This window comes from Gavialis gangeticus, unplaced genomic scaffold, assembly GCF_001723915.1.
Source record: "Gavialis gangeticus isolate Ggan-Ray unplaced genomic scaffold, GavGan_comp1, whole genome shotgun sequence".
Taxonomy (NCBI): Eukaryota; Metazoa; Chordata; order Crocodylia; family Gavialidae; genus Gavialis; species Gavialis gangeticus.
Genome location: NW_017728997.1, coordinates 14,716,893 through 14,734,081, shown reverse-complemented (window position 1 = coordinate 14,734,081; position 17,189 = coordinate 14,716,893). Strand labels below are relative to the sequence as shown.

General features: G+C 44.4%; 1 protein-coding gene across 7 annotated transcripts in view; it reads right to left on the bottom strand.

The window, feature by feature from the left end:
• MAGI1 (membrane associated guanylate kinase, WW and PDZ domain containing 1) overlaps positions 1–17,189 on the bottom strand; it is a 226,192-nt gene that overhangs the window by 15,228 nt on the left and 193,775 nt on the right. For 4 of the 7 annotated variants that reach the window (XM_019504803.1, XM_019504805.1, XM_019504806.1 and 1 more), the window contains exons 14-18: positions 15,778–15,855; positions 12,156–12,247; positions 10,972–11,164; positions 8,707–9,000; positions 5,969–6,172 (exon numbers count right to left, since the gene is read on the bottom strand). In XM_019504803.1, coding sequence (XP_019360348.1) covers positions 5,969–6,172; positions 8,707–9,000; positions 10,972–11,164; positions 12,156–12,247; positions 15,778–15,855 — 861 coding nt within the window. The remainder of the gene's footprint in view (positions 1–5,968; positions 6,173–8,706; positions 9,001–10,971; positions 11,165–12,155; positions 12,248–15,777; positions 15,856–17,189) is intronic. The other 3 variants (XM_019504804.1, XM_019504807.1, XM_019504802.1) reach the window with 3 other exon arrangements.

The window sequence follows — 17,189 nt, the reverse complement described above, 5'->3', positions numbered from 1 at the left end:
CATCCTGGAGAAGATAGAGGTTAAAGTCTAAATGCACAACTGATTTTTGTAAAGAGGAAGACACACAGTTCACTGTTAAGCCATAAGAATGGGAGACCGGGTTTCTATTTTCTTTGGTGCTGGAGGCTCTCTAAGGCAATGAACCTATAACGAACCGAACCTAAGAACCAAACCGACAAGTTTCCCTTGAAACTGTGTTTGCAACATGGGTCAAAATGTTGCAGCTGAGGCCCATTTCAGCATTGGCAATAAATGGCTCACACACGCATTCAAAAGTTCATGTTAACTTGATCCTGAATACTCTTGGTGCACACAGCCTCAGCAAAAGCTGAGAGGGGCATTAAGCGAGTATATATGCTAGGGGTGGGCAAAATGCGAGCCGGGGGCCAGATGCGGCCCACCAGGCCATTCTATCTGGCCTGCAGGGCCCCTAAAAAATTTAGAAAATAAATATTAATCTGCCCTGGGCTGTCTGTCATGCAGCCCTCGATGGCTTGCCAAAACTCAGTAAGTGGCACTCCTCCCAAAATAATTGCCCGCCCCTGATATATACACAGAGAAATAATTTGACAAGTGAAAAAATCCTGCAACTTCTTGCGTGGCCTTTTGCAAAGGGTGCAGGTAGAATACTGTATTCTTACAAATATTCCTCCCCGGATACTGGATTTAGTGTTTCAGAGGAAAGATCATCATCTAAAGTGGCTGCAAATCAGTGGTGTGCATTTAAAATAGTAGGCAGCACTTTTATGTTTGGTGAGTTAACCAAAGTACGGGGAGTCTCAGAGAAGTTGTCTGGAGAACTCACAGCCAACAAAAATATCCATATTTCATTAGATTAGCTTTTGAAACCATTAGCGTAATTGAAAATGAACATGTGGAGAAGGGAGAGCAGAACCACTGAAAGCCACAGGAAAATGCACTCGCTATTCAAAAGACCAGAAGAAGCCGTTCCCTTGCAGTCCCGGACAGTAACAATTACAGAATCAAAAGATGCACAGTAATACCTAGGATTATCTTTGTAGTCAGGTCTGGTCATTAGGAAAGCCTCCCTGCTGCAGGCAGTTGCAAAAATTAGCAATAATAAATACTCAGCACTTATACAGTGATTTTCGCAGGAGGAGCCTCCTCCTCTTCTTGGCGGGGTAGATGCTACTGAACAAGCTGAGGTCTCTGTAAAAATGGCACAGGCCCCTTTGCAGGAATGGCAAAGTCTGGAGACCTCAAGGCCGTCTTTATGCCTCTTCAGAGACGCAGTCTGAAGTAACCGTGGTTTGACACACAAGCCACGCTGAGCTTCTTGATTACTTTTAGACTTGTCCACGGCAATTTTCTGTTTGCTAATGAGCTTTCATTCATAGCATCATCAATTTAATGGCCAGAAGGAACCGTTATGATAATCCTCTCTGACCTCCTGCATAACAGACCAGAGAGTTTCATCCAGCCAAGACATGACTTCGGGCTGAACCGAAGCTTACAAAGTTGCGCAATCTGGATTTGAAGGATTCAAGTGACCAAGTCCGCTGAGGCCCCAGATCACTGCTCCAATGGCCGTTGCCACCTTCTTTTAAAACGCAGCCTTTATTGCAACTTTAGCCTTCCAGGCTGAGTTGAAAGCAGAATAAGGTGTCTGCCTCTCCAGTACAAAACTCCCAATCTCCTCTGTCCTGCTCCTGTTTGAATTGCATCCTCTTACCATCTAGTTCCTTGTTCCTGTGGACACTGGCAAGTTCACGGCAAAAGAGGGCCAACTCAGAACTACAAATGGCATTAGCAAGTGGCTGGTGCTTGAATCAAGGGAAGAAGGTGGTCAGAAGCTTTCCTGGGTATTTACTGAATGCCAGAGTAGTATATGCTTGCACTAATATATTTTAACTACAGATACCTGGATAAAGTATGGGTTTCCTCCTCCTCATTAGCTGAGTGGGCATGGCTTCAAAGGAAAGGGAGCAGGCACCTAAGATGCCTATGACTCTCCCTCCGGCCACTGTCAAAACCAAGCCTCATCCACCAGAGAGTGGTGCAAAGGTGTGTACTCATACTCAGGACCTGCTCAACCTGTCTAGGTGGATGCGGCAGGATGGAGTGGGCAGGCCTTGTTTCCAGACAGGGAGTGGTTGAGATCTGCTCAGCTTCCACTCCGCTCCACTAATGCAAGTAATATTGTAGGCACTCCTGCATGAGGATGCTCACCTCGCTAGAAAGCGGCTTGGTCTTAAGACCATGGGTTTTTGCCCGATTCATTCAGATGCCCCTAATGCTAAATTCTGCCCTGAAAACAAGAGGGTTCAATACATGTTTCTGAAGCGTGCTGAATTCATCCAGCACGCAAGCCTCAGCAGCCTTCTGTGAATAGTCTGGGATGAGACGAAGACTTCAAAGGGAATGCAACATTTTTGCTCCCTGGTAGGTTGTGCTAAGCATACCAAGCAGATCAACAAATTTCTCTTCTTCACAGATGCAGTTCCACAAGTCTATCTTTAGCTTCCTGTATCCCAAGAGTTGGCAAGGGTCAGCACATTGGAGGTATTTCGGTTAACATTTTACACAAAGGCTCAGGCAGCACAAGGAACACCTTTCCTGAAAATCCTCTCCTATTTCCCCAACTTGAAACAAGAAGTGAAAAGCTATCTGAGTGACTGTAGCGTTCCCGTGTAGATCTAATAGCTCCTATAAGTACCCCTGTCTCCTTTGCTGAAAGGCTATCTGTAACTTCGTACTTTACAGCTCCTGGAGTATCCCATTAGATTTTCCTCAAACCACCAGACCCAACAGAGGCTACTTTCTCCAAAAAGGCTGCTGCAGTCAGAAAGCTGCATTATACCAAGTCAGCTCAGCGTGGACCAGCAAAACACTGGCCATTCAGCCCTACAAAGGACACAGGCATCTACTGCATCCAGTTTTGTTCCGTGCCAAACACCATCTTGGGTACAGAAAAGTGCTATTACATCTATGTACTTTTGCAGGCTATTCATTTATATACCATGAGCACTTCCACTGACTTCAAGGCCAATTTCAGAGGCACAGCTCAGGAAGGCAAATTTAAGCAGGTGCATGAGTCTTTTCAGAATCAGGGGCAAAAACCAGAACGAAGTGCATTATTAGCTACAGTATGCGAATGGAGTGTGGACCACATTCTGCCCTTGCAAAGAAGTGTGCAACTCTTATGGGCATCCAAGAGGCTTCTCCAAGCAGAATGTATCTACATATATACATGGGCAGAGGCTGTGTGTGCATTTGTGTCTCTCCACAAGCTCCCCATTGATTTTGCAATGGCTCTCTAGGGATCTATCATCCGCTTTGCACCCTGTCCCAGAGAAAAAACCAACATTGCACCTCTTGATTAAGAAGCAAGTGCATACACTTTAGTGATTCTGCACCTCATCCATATGCATCAGAAATCAAAGGGAAAAATGAATACTTCCTAATGGGTGCTGTCCTAAGAGGAAAAAAAAAATCCCATTCCACAATCTGTAGTGCAAGGCATTCCCTTTCTACCTTGCACATTTTGTCTTGGTGCACTGAATGAATGTTAAAGCAGTGATGTTCTCCAGTATGATTATCAACCAGCCCTCCCTGACTGCCAGTATGGAGGTTATGGCAGCAAAATAACGGGGTAGAGAAAGTGAGATAAACAGTAAAAGGAGAAGAGGTACCACTTTTAGTGTGTTGGCAGGAACAACCCCATATATTAGTTTGTGAGCGTGGCAGACAATTCAGTCCAACTGGCCTAGGACTGTTACACACCTAGAACATGGGAGGCCAACACTTGTGAACACATCTTGGTAGTTGGCATGTTAAAAACCTCATCTGTGTTGTTATGTGGCCTTTTTTTTAATACACTCCTAGACTGAGACTCTCAGATGCTTGCATGCTTGATGTTAGCAAAAACACCATGAAGTTCAAAGGGAAGAAGACAACCTCCCAAATTCTTCAGTTGCAGCATCATCAGAGAACAGTTTGACCCTTTCTTTCTTAATTTACCTTTTTGTTGTTGACTTTCTTTCCCTTCAGTCTGAACGGCTCAATGACCAGCCTTATTTGCAAATGCCCCAGCTTAAATGTGTTTAATATGGCATTTTGTTTTTCCCATAATGCTACAAGAAGGATTTCCAAGAAGAAAGCTGCCACGTTTTAGCCATGCGCATGAGACAGGAAAACTTCTCTGATAGGAAGATTTTCCAACCACTCAAGATTTTTTTCCCCGCTCTCCAGATATCATTTTTTCTCAGTTTGGGTCAGATGCTAGAACAAGGTAATGAACCATTTTTCTGTCAGAGTCGTTCCTCTAAAATTGGCACATGCAGGCCTGTTCAGACTCTGGTGAACTGATATATAGTAATTGTATTATTCATGAATACTCAATTTGCTGGAAGCAGCACAGGCTCACATACCATTTGACCAGCATAAAAAGCCTTATACACATGCAGTATATTTTGTCTTAGCTATAAATAAACAGGACATGTCTAGTCTCAGTACATTTTAATTTTCGTAACTAAAAGCATGACAATCAGACTCCTGGGCTGCTTTAGAAATCACAGCTGGAACCACGGGTTCATCTCTCATCCAGAGAGATTTAGGCACCATTGAATTCTTTTTTTTTTTTATCCCTTCCCTACACAGGAAATAGGGTGTGTAAATCTTTCGTGACCCTTTGAAAATCCCAGGCTCAATTCACAATTTCTCTCCAGTCTTTTAAAAGCGTTCCCTGCCACAGCACAGTTCATAGATGCAGTACGAAACATGGCTTGGAAGATAGAGAGTGAAGTATAAGTGACAGCAAGCTGTTTCCAAGTCAGACGGTGACGTGAAACGATTTCGTTTAATAGTTTTGGTTGCAATGACCTATCTTACTCAATCCAATTTCTCCTTAATCACCCTCTTTCTATATTTAATTGAGTTTTCTGGACTGCAAAAAAAGTACTGAGTGATTCTAAAAATAATCATTAGAATTGTATCTATGCCGTCAAATGTCATAACCATTGATTTCGCTTGAAAAGAACCAGGTAGCACGAGAAAATTTCTGCAGAGCAGAAAGTTTACGCTATGGACCAATCCAGTGCATAACGCTGCAATCAATGAAAGTACAGGGGTTCATAATAATTTAATTTACTACAGAAGTTTCCTGGCATTTATGTCTCCTGCCTTCTTAATGTCATGGTCAGGATCAGCTTGGGGAATCCTAGATATAAGGCAGACACGTTTCTTTATTTATTATAAGGACTCTGGGTCTCCTAAAATAGTCAGCTGGGAGCCGGCAAACACCTCCAGGATCAAAGCACCTTGACAAAATCATTTCATGCTGGACCAGGATCGTTCCCAAAGCTACCTGCACATCATCTTTCCAAACAGTTTAAAAACACAACAGTACACTTATTCCCTTTTGTGATCTCTTATGAAAGACCCAAGAACCAAGCAAAGGTCCAATGTCAGCAAGGGACTGGGTCATATTCATACAATCATAGACAATGAGGGTTGGAAGGACCTCAGGAGGCCACATCTAGTCCAACCCCCTGCTCCAGGCAGGACCAGCCCCGACTACATCATCCCAGACAGTGTCTAGCCAGATCCTGAAAACCTCCAAAGATGGAGAGTCCAGCACCTCTCTAGGTAAACCACTGCAGTGCCTCACCACCCTCCTAGTGAGAAAGTTTTTCTTAATATCCAACCTCAACTTCCCTTGCTGCAGCTAGAGCCCATCGCTCCTTGTCCTGTCATCTGCCCCCACTGAGACCAGTCCAGCCCTCTCCTCTTTGCAGCTCCCCTGCAGGGAGGTGAAGGCTGCTATTATATATTGACAGAAAGAGGCTATAAAGACACAGCTCCAGGACAGCATAAGCACAGGATCTCAGAGAAACAAAACACGACCAGATCACAAATCTGGTAGGGTGGAAATGGAAACCTCAAACTGACCAGAAAAGCCACGGAGAAGTAAAGCATTTGAACAAAGACAGATGAACGTATACTTTACCATCGCCTGGAATGATGCGCAGAGTGACTGTGTTTCCTGCTTCTTTAATCAAGTTGACAATGTCCGAATGTGACTTGTTGGTGATGGAGCATCCATTAACGGCCAGGATCCGGTCCCCTACTTTCAGCTTGCCGCAGCGGTCTGCAGGGCTCCCCTCAATTATCCGACCTATTTTGTGAGGCATGGCCACACATGCATTTCCTGCTTTATTGTTTGTTTGTTTGTTTTTTGTGGGTTTTGGTTTTTTTGGTTGGTTTTTAATCGTTTATATACATGGGAATATGGTGAAGGGAAAAAGGAGAAAAAGGGTTGAAAAGGGAAAGAGAAGGTTAAGGGTTAATTAATTAATGCATCAAGCAAAAGTTATTAAAGGATAGCTTGGCTGCCAGTGTTCAAAACATTGGCAAGCGACTGTGAGGGCAAAGGGCTTTGCTTTAACTGACTGCCATTACAGGGAGGCGTTGCACCAATCCCCCAAGAGTCTCACCCTTTGGTTTCTTTAGAGACGGCGGCATTTTTATAGACTACAGCTGCACTTGGCAGCCTGAAAATCATCCAATTGAAGTTTTGTTTTTGCATTTGCAAAATATGAAATTGCTAATAGAGAGCTTAAACTTTACTCGTCTGAGATGGCAACGGTGTCAGCCTCTCCAGGCCTCGACTGAGCCAGTGGCTGCTCGAGCTTCTGCCAATGTTTTGTTCTTTCTCAGTTTAGAAAGATCATCACTATGCCTGCTACGGAGTAAACACTCCCACTTTCACCACAAAGACCCCATCTACCAGTGTCGCAGGGGGTGAGCAGTGAGAAACCGATTCTTTCATTGTGAACAAAGGAAGCGCTAGGGAAGGCACAGGACCACTAGAGATGGGCCAAGACTGACACGCGGGACTTGCTCGGTACCACCCACCACCTCAAAACCACTATTAATTCTTCCCCTTTTATGAGCTTAAAAGTTGATTTGGTTGGGGAAGAGAAGCAGGGACTGAACGCAGACCCCTGGCTTCAACAGCTCTAAAACCACAAGCAAAACAGTCCGAATGTCTCCGAGATGTATCCAGCAAGAGCATTTTGGGATGAATGCACAACAGACGCAGGACAGCCCACAACAGTCACCTGGCCCTGCAAATGGAGGACGCATACAACTCAGGACATACAGCCCCTCCAGCTTTCCTTGCATTGCTGGCAAGCCCTATATACATAGCCCATAGTCAGTGGAGCATGAGATGGTAAGGCGTGAGATGACGGCTGTATCCACCATGCATTCATCCTCAAGATGCGCTTGTGCACCTCGGCCGTAATCCTTTATTTGATTAGTAGTTTTAGAGATATGCGCTGTTACAGATGTAGTAATACTTGAAAAAACTATAAAGAAAGGGCTAAAAATGGGATATGAGGTAATGTGACAAGGCTGGAGAGGCACACGTGTGACTTGCTGGAAGAGTGATTAGACATGGGACGCCGTTTCTTAACAGTGAGCAAGGTTCTCCTGCAATACAAAGCCTGGCTTGCTCCTTTCAGTCGAGGTCGTGTGGGTTTCAGAAGCAGAAATTAATATTTAGTCGATCCAGTGTATTGACCACGGACGTGAAACCCCACACTAAGGGGACCAGGGGGAGCTTCTCAACCAGTTCAGCCCATCTCTAAAGACAACCCATGAAGGAGGCACAAAAACTACAGGGACAAGGCAAGCGCTGCATAGCTGAGGGCAAAGCATCTCATGCGGAGTATCGGGAAAAAGTTTGATGTACTTGAAAATTCAAGGAGACACAGTTACAGGTCAAAACATATCAAGTGAGGACCCCCTGGAGAGGTTACATTACACCAGCTTTTATTTAGCTAATGGTTCTGCCTAGAATGAACATCATGCTTTACATCAGCTCATCACAGTCTCTTCAGGGAGGAACAGTGCTGTATATTTTCTATTTCACACTGCCCTTCCCAACAATCCCTCTTAGTGTCTGGAGGAAGAATTAGAAATCTCCCTTGCAATGCAACTTCCCAGCTAGATGAAGGCCCAGGGAGGTATGCACAAACAGGCCATGTTGATGCATGTGCTTGCCTTTAAGTGGCCAAATCCACTAAAGAAGCAGAGGAACAAAATACTTGTTATTCCCTATTCTATGCAACCATGTGCTTGGGAGGAGGAGATGGAGGGCAGGCCAAGTTAAGGCAATGCGCTATCATTTTTGATGCAACTTTTCATTATCTTCCATCACAGCAAGCACTAATAATGCACCAATCCCTAGCTATCAGCATGCTCATACCCTTAAGGGCAGTTAGGAGCATCCCTCTGAAACGCAGAGAGAAATTAATCACTTTTAGGAGGGGCTGGTTTCAAATCTACGGGCCCTCCATGGACCAGAGGCAGCATTTCAACTGGGTTATTTGCTCCATTGGACCCAATGCTCCTTCTTTCTGGGATCCTCCTACTCCTCTGCTGGGAGAGAAATCTAAAGTTTGAATTCGTACCTATTGCCAACCTGCCCGAGAGCGATCTCAAGGAGCACGGGGCACTAGCACTCCTGGCTCTGCTACTATTCAGAGTTCACAAGGTCCCGCTCTTCTGATCCCAGGGTTCGACAAAACCCAGGAGGCCAACACCTACTAACTCTCAGCCTCCAATTATGATGCCAAAAGTGGGCCACACCGATGAATTTTAATTTAAACCCTGGCTAGCCTCAGTGCACTGCAGCATGCGTCCCCTTGCCTCGTTAGAGCGACAGCTTTCAGGACTTACCGAAGGTCGTCCCCGCCTCCGGCCTGCTCACAGAAGACACAATGACAAAGCCAAAGCCTTCGTTTTCTCCACGCCGGATTTCCACGTCGTACGGCTGCACCACGGTGCTGACCACACCACTGCCGCCACCCCCTCCGCTGCCGATGCCGCTGGTGCTGCCGCTGCCGGAGCTCACGGTGTTTAAGGAGTTTTGGCTTCCCTGCGGGGTACGTTTTTCCTCTGTCAGGGAAGCAGGCTGGTTGCTGCTGTGATGCGAGGAGGCTGGAGAAGGGACTTCGTTCTCTGCTTTTGGAACTGCAAGAGAAAAGCACAATTCTCACCATGTTGGCGGCACGGCCCTGGTGTTTTTAGCAGTCTGGAGATGAAGTTCAGCTACAAAAAATAAAGGGCCTGGGATAAATGACAGGACAGGTATATCTCCAACTGGACCAACATCTGCTCATGCCAGATGCTGCTGGAGCTGCTGGTTGTTACCTGCACACTGAAACAGCCCTGTAAATACACCCGCACCCCTGTACACTCGCACAAACATGCTCTCATGTGGCTCAAGTAGCACACTGAAGCCTCATGCTAATTTACAGAGGCAAGGGAGCAATGAACAATTCCCTGTGAAGTGAAAGGTGGGCTAACCCTCCACGAAAAAAGGACAATTACTGCAAGGTGAGAGCTTGCACACAGGTGCTTACCCTGGACCAGATGATAAATGGGGAAACCCTACCCCTAATCGGCCTATGGTAAATTATTTCCATGCCTATATCCTAAAATTGTGATTTAGTGAAACCATTGTAACTGTGTGTGTGAACCTCATTGACATCTCAGATCTGAATCACATGGGTTCAGCGTGTTTCTGTTAAATATCACAATGCCATCCCTTAAGTTAGGACAGCCTTATTGCCAAAGAGATGCTCCTCTGCTGAGTTGTTCATGAATAATCCCACATTTGGAGAAGTCCCTAGATACAAAAATGTACGTATTTCATCCATCTAAACCTTTTTGTTATCGTTTCCAGCCTGGGTTACATGCAATAAAGAAGTCAAATGAACCTAACTCTGCAAAACGATCCTCTATTAGGCTATCTAAAATGCTAAGACTGGAAATAACTGAGATGCATTAGCTCCATGGCATAGGCTAGTACGCAGCACTCACACTATATTTTGACAGTATAAAGGAAAAGAAACCAAACATGGCTGTAACACCCCCTGCCAGAAGTCCACCCAAAGTTCAGTGGAGAGAAACAAGGACCTTTGCAACCCAAAGGTTATTTTGATCCTCCTTTAGGCTTCAAGTACATCCTTCCCTGTCTTTTTGTTGACACCTCACCTGGAAGTCTGCTCCACGTCCTTTTTGTCTAGAAATGGGCCTAGACCAAGATCCAACTCTGAAATTTGGATGGAGGTGGAAGAAAATCCCAGCACTTGCTATTAACTGTCACTAGCAACACATAAATCACGTGTCATCTAGCAACCTCGCTGTCATGGCCCCGCTTTCTTTAATAACAGCACATTTTTGTAGATTTGCAAGCCGGGCTCGGCTGTTCTTCCATGTCCACGCCCTGTTCATTGGCAGCGAAGGATACATTTCTGTCCTGCATCAATTTGTGAATGTGCAACCACTGGAACCTTACTTACAAAACCAAAAAAAAAAAAGGAGAGGATTTCAAACGACTCTCACTTGGCATCATTTTTTAACGTTCTCTCTACCAGAGAAGCACGGCCCAGGGGTCAGGGCACTGAAACGTGACTTCATTTGTAAATATATTTCACTCCCAGCTCCATCACTGAACTAGCAAAGTACTTCCTTCCCTTCTCTGTCTCTCTTTCCCTTCCCAGCCCGTGTTTTAACTATTTCAATGAAAAGGTCTTCAGGGAGGGGCAGTATTTTATGGCGTGCTTGTAAAACCAGTGCACTACAGAGCATCAAGAACTCACTGTAATACAACCAAGCTATTAATTGCAGCATATTAGGAATGAATAGCTTACCTAGTATCTTAAAGCTGTGCAGAGACTGAAAAGATCCAAGATCTTGCCATAAAGATACTCATATTTAAAATGTAAGTGTCATATTTTAAAGCATTCAAAAAGCCAGAAAAAAAAAAAAAAGGATAAAAGTCAGCTGGAAGGTTGAATAACATCTGCAGTCACACTTACTGTAAAAATGGAAATACAACTGCTTTGAGATGGAGGTTTAGGGTTTCTGACCAGTAAATTCCCTGGATTAAGCCTGGAAAATAATAAAGCGAGGTCCTCCCAATCAGACTGAACGCACCTGTATATACGACTTTGCGCCGTACAGTGAGGTTGACATGGCCTTGCTTGGCAGCCTGCTGCATAAGTTGGACGACAAGCTGGTGCGATTTTCCAACCACAGGCGTGCCGTCTACACAGATCAGCTCATCTCCCGATCGCAGGCGACCATCAGCATCGGCAGCACCCAGCGGTACAATGTGACCAATGTAAATCTATTGGGGGTGAAAAAAAGGGGAGGTATTCAACAATCAGACAGCTAAGGAAGCTTGGGGGGGACTGGGAACGAGATTGGAAGCCCTGGGTTGTGTATAACCCAAATCAGCAGTGAGCACAAGTGACCGACATCCATCAGCTGTTCTGAATAAAGCCCTCTGTGAACCGACGTGAGGAAGGAGGACCAGGTGATGACAACCACAATCACCCTTATTTCTTTATCACCAGGATATAAAACTGTGTGCAAGATCCCTTTACTACGGCTGATCACCTGCCTCCAGAGGATGTGTTTCCCAAAAGAGACTAAATAACAGCACAGGACGATTAGCAATAGCATCGTCAATCAGAGCAGCGAGACCAAGAAGCAGTCTGGACTCTAAATCAATCTCTTTGCTGGCCCTAGAGCTCATCACCTCAGCTCCACTTTCACATGCACCAGGTTGGCTTCAGTTTATCACCCCTGAGCTCAGCAACACTGCTGCGGCATGAAAGAAAACCGTGACCTCCCTTTCCTCAGAAATGGACAGGAAGCACGTCGAGAGGGCAGCCTGCAGCAATGCGCGCTGACACTTTGTATGCTTGACCTGCTCAGCAAACAGACAGAAAATTAGGTGCTTTTAGTCTGGCACCTTTCCGGGATGCTAGATTCACAGCTAAGAAACCAAGTTAATTCAGGAAAAGATAAAAGAGACCGAGAGAGACTGCTCTTAAGGTCAAATAGTAAAACAGGAACCTACTGAAAGACTGATTGGAAAAATCACTTTCCACCTCTGTGTGGATGTGTTAAGATCTGGGGGCTGGCCTAGCCTGTAACATGCACACGGGGCCAGCGCTGAATTTTAGTCTCCTCCGAATCTGGAGTATTTGGATGGGTGCAGTCTGTTCAGGACTGAACGGACAGGCTATTCACAGAGCAGGGTATGCCTGCGTGCGTTTTGGCAGGGACTGTGCAAGGCAGTCTGAAACAAGTCCACTTTCAAAAGCACTCACCGGTTCTCCAGGCTCATTTCCACCTAGAATCCTAAATCCAAAGCCAGTTTCCTTTCTCCAGAGAAAGATATCCTGTTCTTGATAATCTGGAACTGAAGGAACAGAAGGAAAGAGAAATGTTATTACAACCTTTAATAGGAAAGCCGGCAGCTTAAACCCAAAGTCCTCCAAGTCCTATCAGTTTTCTTGTATTATGAGTGATAAAACCAGAGACAAGACGCCTTACTTAAGGGCCCACGCTTATAGCAACTAGCATGTTACTACAAGAGTCCCACTAATGACTTGTGGCGTTAGGTACAACTCACCAGCAATGACGGAGAACGAGGGGCACCACTGGACTGTGAGCAAAGAAACATTGCAGAAGCAATGCAATGAAGGACTAACCATCGTCTACAGTTTACCTCCATGTGGGATACTCTGGATGAAAGCCACCTGACCCCCATGGAGCTCCCCCTCGTGAATGCTCTGCTTACGTTCCCCTGGGACCTGATCCAAAACCCACTGAAATATTGCAAGTCTTTGCATCGGCTTCAGGGGGGTTGGAACAACACCGGGATGCATCTTCCTGCAGAAAACAGTGTGCATGCATGTCCGTGTGTGCAACATGCATGTGTGTGTTGGTAGAGGGGAAATTACTCATCTCCTTGACTTGTCACTGCTACATTAGGACAGAAGGATGGACGCCTTTCATTTCTGGCCTTGTCAGCCTTCAAACTATGGCTCTCAGAGGTGGGGTAGGGCAGGGGGTGGCAGATCTCAAAGCAAAGCAGCAGCTGAGAACCTGTTCCACCCCTTCCCACCCAGGGACAGCATGAACGGAGAAAAATTTGCAGCGAGGTTACCCTTGCCAGCGATCCTTCCACCCTCCGCTGCCTCTGAGGATTTGACTGCAGGAGGTGATGGGTCCTGAAGTTATCTATTAGGTATGCTGCTCTGATTTCTGCTCCTTAACAAGGCTCGCTAGCTGGGAATACCTAATCAGAGAGGTGCGAGACTTCAAGGTGTAACTAAGCACGTTCATAGGTTTAAACTGTAAACTGCAGCTAAGAACTCCATCGCTTCTGTTTGAACAACGGGCAGGAGATTGAGAAGTGCTACAAGCTCTTGCTGTTTGCTTAGCACCATGATATTAGTATTCATCTGTATTAGAGTCGCTAATAAGTCCAACAGCCTTTTGTAAACGTGTCTCTATAAGAGAGGATAATTCCATTAGCAACATGATACAGACACTTTTCTTTCGATGGAATAAAAAAAAGAAACAAGAGCTTGCTGTTATGATTTCTACTGTCATCATTAGGTTTTGTAGGGCACAGTTTCTTAGCTGATGGCTCTTGAAATAGCTAAGGGATGAATCCTCAGCTGGTGTGAATCGGAGGAGTGCCACTGAAGTCAATATAGCTGATGCTGTGGACCTGGATTTTTAAAACGTCTCATTTTCTACTGAGCAGACAAAGGCAGCTGGAAATGCAAAAGAGCCCAACTATACCTACTTATTAGTATGGAACAGAAGCAAAATGTCTACACTGAACATTACATATGTTAAAGGGATAACCTTGAAGTGCAACTGAACAGAGATAATTTAAATGAAGTTATCCGTGCTTTCTTTCCTTCCTTTCTTTTCTTTTTTCAAAAAGCAAAATTAATTGTTAACATTAAAATCATATCAGAAGACACCTTCAGGTTCATTTAATATTTATTGGTTAGTAACTGTAACACTGATTAATTTTGTAATAACCCCCATGATTTATAATTAATGGCAGAAGAAGTTATTCTTGTATTGGCCAGCTGTTTGCATCTTTAGTAAAGGAACGATACTCAATATGACTATCAAGGATGTTGGTAAATATGTATTGCTGGGGTGCATGTTTATAATCAAATAAAAATCAATGCCGGTATCTAAAAACAAGTAAACCGGCTCTCTTCATTTAAGGTCTTTTCCAAAGTCCGTGGAAGTCGACAAGCATCTTTTAATTGACATCCACGAGCTTAGGATTGGGTTCTTATTGCATTTAATGCTGTCAATGTCTGTCGTACAAAAAGCTTGGGTCTAATCGATTGGTGCTTTATACAGTAGACTTCAGGCTGGCTCTGATGCTTCCCCTTTTAGTGACTCACCAATGAGTTTAAACTGCAACATGAATCCACAATATGGAAGAATGGAAATGAAATGAACAGGTGAGTGCAAGTCCCGGGTGTCAGGGAGCTGGCATTTTTTATTCAGCTCTTGTTACAACCCTCGACTGAAATGCATTTTTTTTTCATCTGACACCTTCTTGTTTGATTGCTATGTGGTTAAAAACTAAGCTTAAAAGCATATGCATCACCTCTTGAAGTCATAAACTAATTTTTCTCCAAATACAGTTATAGAATCATAAAAGTAATGAGCAGACTGGAAGTTGGTAGTCTTTACCAGTCAGGACTAGCTGGCTGAAGGCTATTTGGTATAAATAAGGACATCAACTGTAACAGAATTTAGACCATAAATTAATTGGTGTTTGTCGTCGTCTTTGGTTAATCCAAGCATGAAACCATGCAGACACTTTCTAAAAGTTCTGTCTAACATTTCACAGGGTTTTGGCAGACTCTGGCTAAGCCGATTAGAGGGCATGGCCTGCCTTTCAGAAACAAAATGGCTTCAACAGAGATCGTCAGCATGGGCCCATTTTCTCAGCATCGCTTCACACATTTGCCAAATCTAGAGTCTCACCGAATGTTGCCTTATGTTCCTCATCCAGGTACCTTTTAGTCTATGAGCAGCCACTCAAGGTAACACAAACAGAGGCTGAAATGTGTGCTTCAAACCAGAGCAATGAAACATAAGGTCTACCACGAAGTGCATTTACCCAGCAATGCATTTTACTACGAAAGACTACAGGAAGGGGGGACACAAACACAACCTACACAACACGCACACTTACACAGGGTGGGTGGGCAAACAAAACTCCCTTGGCAGCTTTTGCATCCGTTTGCCAATTAGGCGATTGACTGATGGAGTCCAATTTGCTAAAACAACCCCGCCCCCCCAGCTCAGTCACAACCATTTTATATGAGTAACACAAGCCTGTAACTGCCTTGTAAAATTAACCTGAGTGCTCCCAAGGTTCAGGCAGATTGTTTTGTGGATTAAAACAAAAGTTGCTAAATCTTGGTACAGAAAAAGGACTCCCAGATGTGTTTGTTCAGTTGCTGAGCTCCAATCCAACTCCCTAGTAGGCGCACCTACTTGGAAGACCGCCTTAGTGTCAGCCTAGATGGGTGGTGACCGCCACCCTACTTTTAGAAGCCACTGTTTCGAATAATACGCAAAAGCAGTCAAGAGAGTTTTGTGCAAGCGGTGAAGAGGAACGAGACCAGTGGCATAGACGGACTCCATGCCATCAACAGGCCCCGTAGGGGCTCATGGAAGACTATCAAAGTGGATGGAGGTGCTGCAAGTGCCTACGGTCTGCTGCTTGCCAATGAAAAGCTAAAGCAACTACATGGTGCCTTCATTCCTCGTTAGCCATCGCCTTTTGCCCTTCTGAACCACCCTTGGCCACAAATGGCCCCCCGTGGCAAAGTAGCAGCAATACCAACACAAGACACGAGACAAGACACAGACACGTTCTCAACACATCCTTACATTCTCCAAAACTCGTGGAATTGATTTCTCTCTCTCTCTCACCCTTGCTCAGTCCAGTTGCAGGCGAAGGTGACATAGCTGCAATATCAATTTTACAATTTTGCAAAGCTTAATGCATCTGCTTTCTTGTTCAGCTTCACTTAAAACATACTCAACCGATATGGATATTTTGTTAGGCTTCCGCACGTACTACTGCAAAGGTCACAGGGACTGTGGATTAAAACAACTGTTGGCTTATTCAACTTTCCCCCGCCCTCCCATAATGCATGAATCTCTTGGAAAAAAAACTTTAAAAATAGCTTTCAACAAAGTTCTTTTTGAGATCATGTAAACCACTTCCACCATCACAGCACAGTTTCTGGGATTGCAAGAGGTAAATCTTATGTCCAGCATTAGAAGAAACTATAAATACAAGAAGGTGGATGCTGAAAACTGAAAAAATGTTTTCAGACACTATGATTTCATTTTAATTAAGTGGTACTCAGTCGTCTCTAACCCCTATCTTTACATGCAAGATACCATCTATTTTTTCCCACTGCAATATCACTTTAACAAAATAGCAGGCTTGCCTGGAAGAACAAATCTGCCGTGCACAGATCACAAGGTCTTATAGGGGGTGAACCTCAACAATAACTGTTGCTTACTTAATCATCAAAGTATTTTAGGCCACAATTCAGCAAAGTACTTAAGCACGTGCCTAACTTTAAGCATCGGTACTTCTGCTGAAGCCAATGGGATGACTCCAGGGTCAAATACTTCTGCAGTTATATCGTGGATTTTTCATATTTTTTATTCTTTCCAAATCCCCATTTTTTAATGGTTTATTTATGGTTTCTTTCCTTCCTTTAGCTAAAGTTTCGAGCCCCTCCCATTGCGGGAAAAAAACTTGAAAAATATGACACAAATGCACCTTCAAGAGGCAGCAGATAATAAAAAAAGAATTCTAATTGTGTTTCTTATTTAAAATAAATAATTGGAAACAAAAAAACCCTTATTCATCATTTTAGTGCTTGGCACTGGAAATTTTACTAGTCACACACGTGAAGTCTGGGAAGCGCTTGGCACCTTGCTAAGATCCAGGGCTAAGTTAGTGACAGATGATCATTCATTACGTCTGGTCACAAATAAGCTTTGCAACTAGACCTGCTCTGCAGCCATTTCTGCTCATGCAACATGCTAGAAATATTAAGATCCTTCTAAAAAAAGGCATTCTCTAAGGGCACGGGCACATCTGTGTGTCCAAGCGTATGAATGTAACTGTTTGTTTCATGTTAATACAATACAAGAACATGACCTTACAGAGGGCCCTTTTTCTACACTACTGTCTTCAAAGCCAGTCTGCTCACAAGGCAGTCGGCAATTTCCGGAGTGTATTTTTTTTTTTTGGGGGGGGGGGGGGGGGGGGGGGGGGA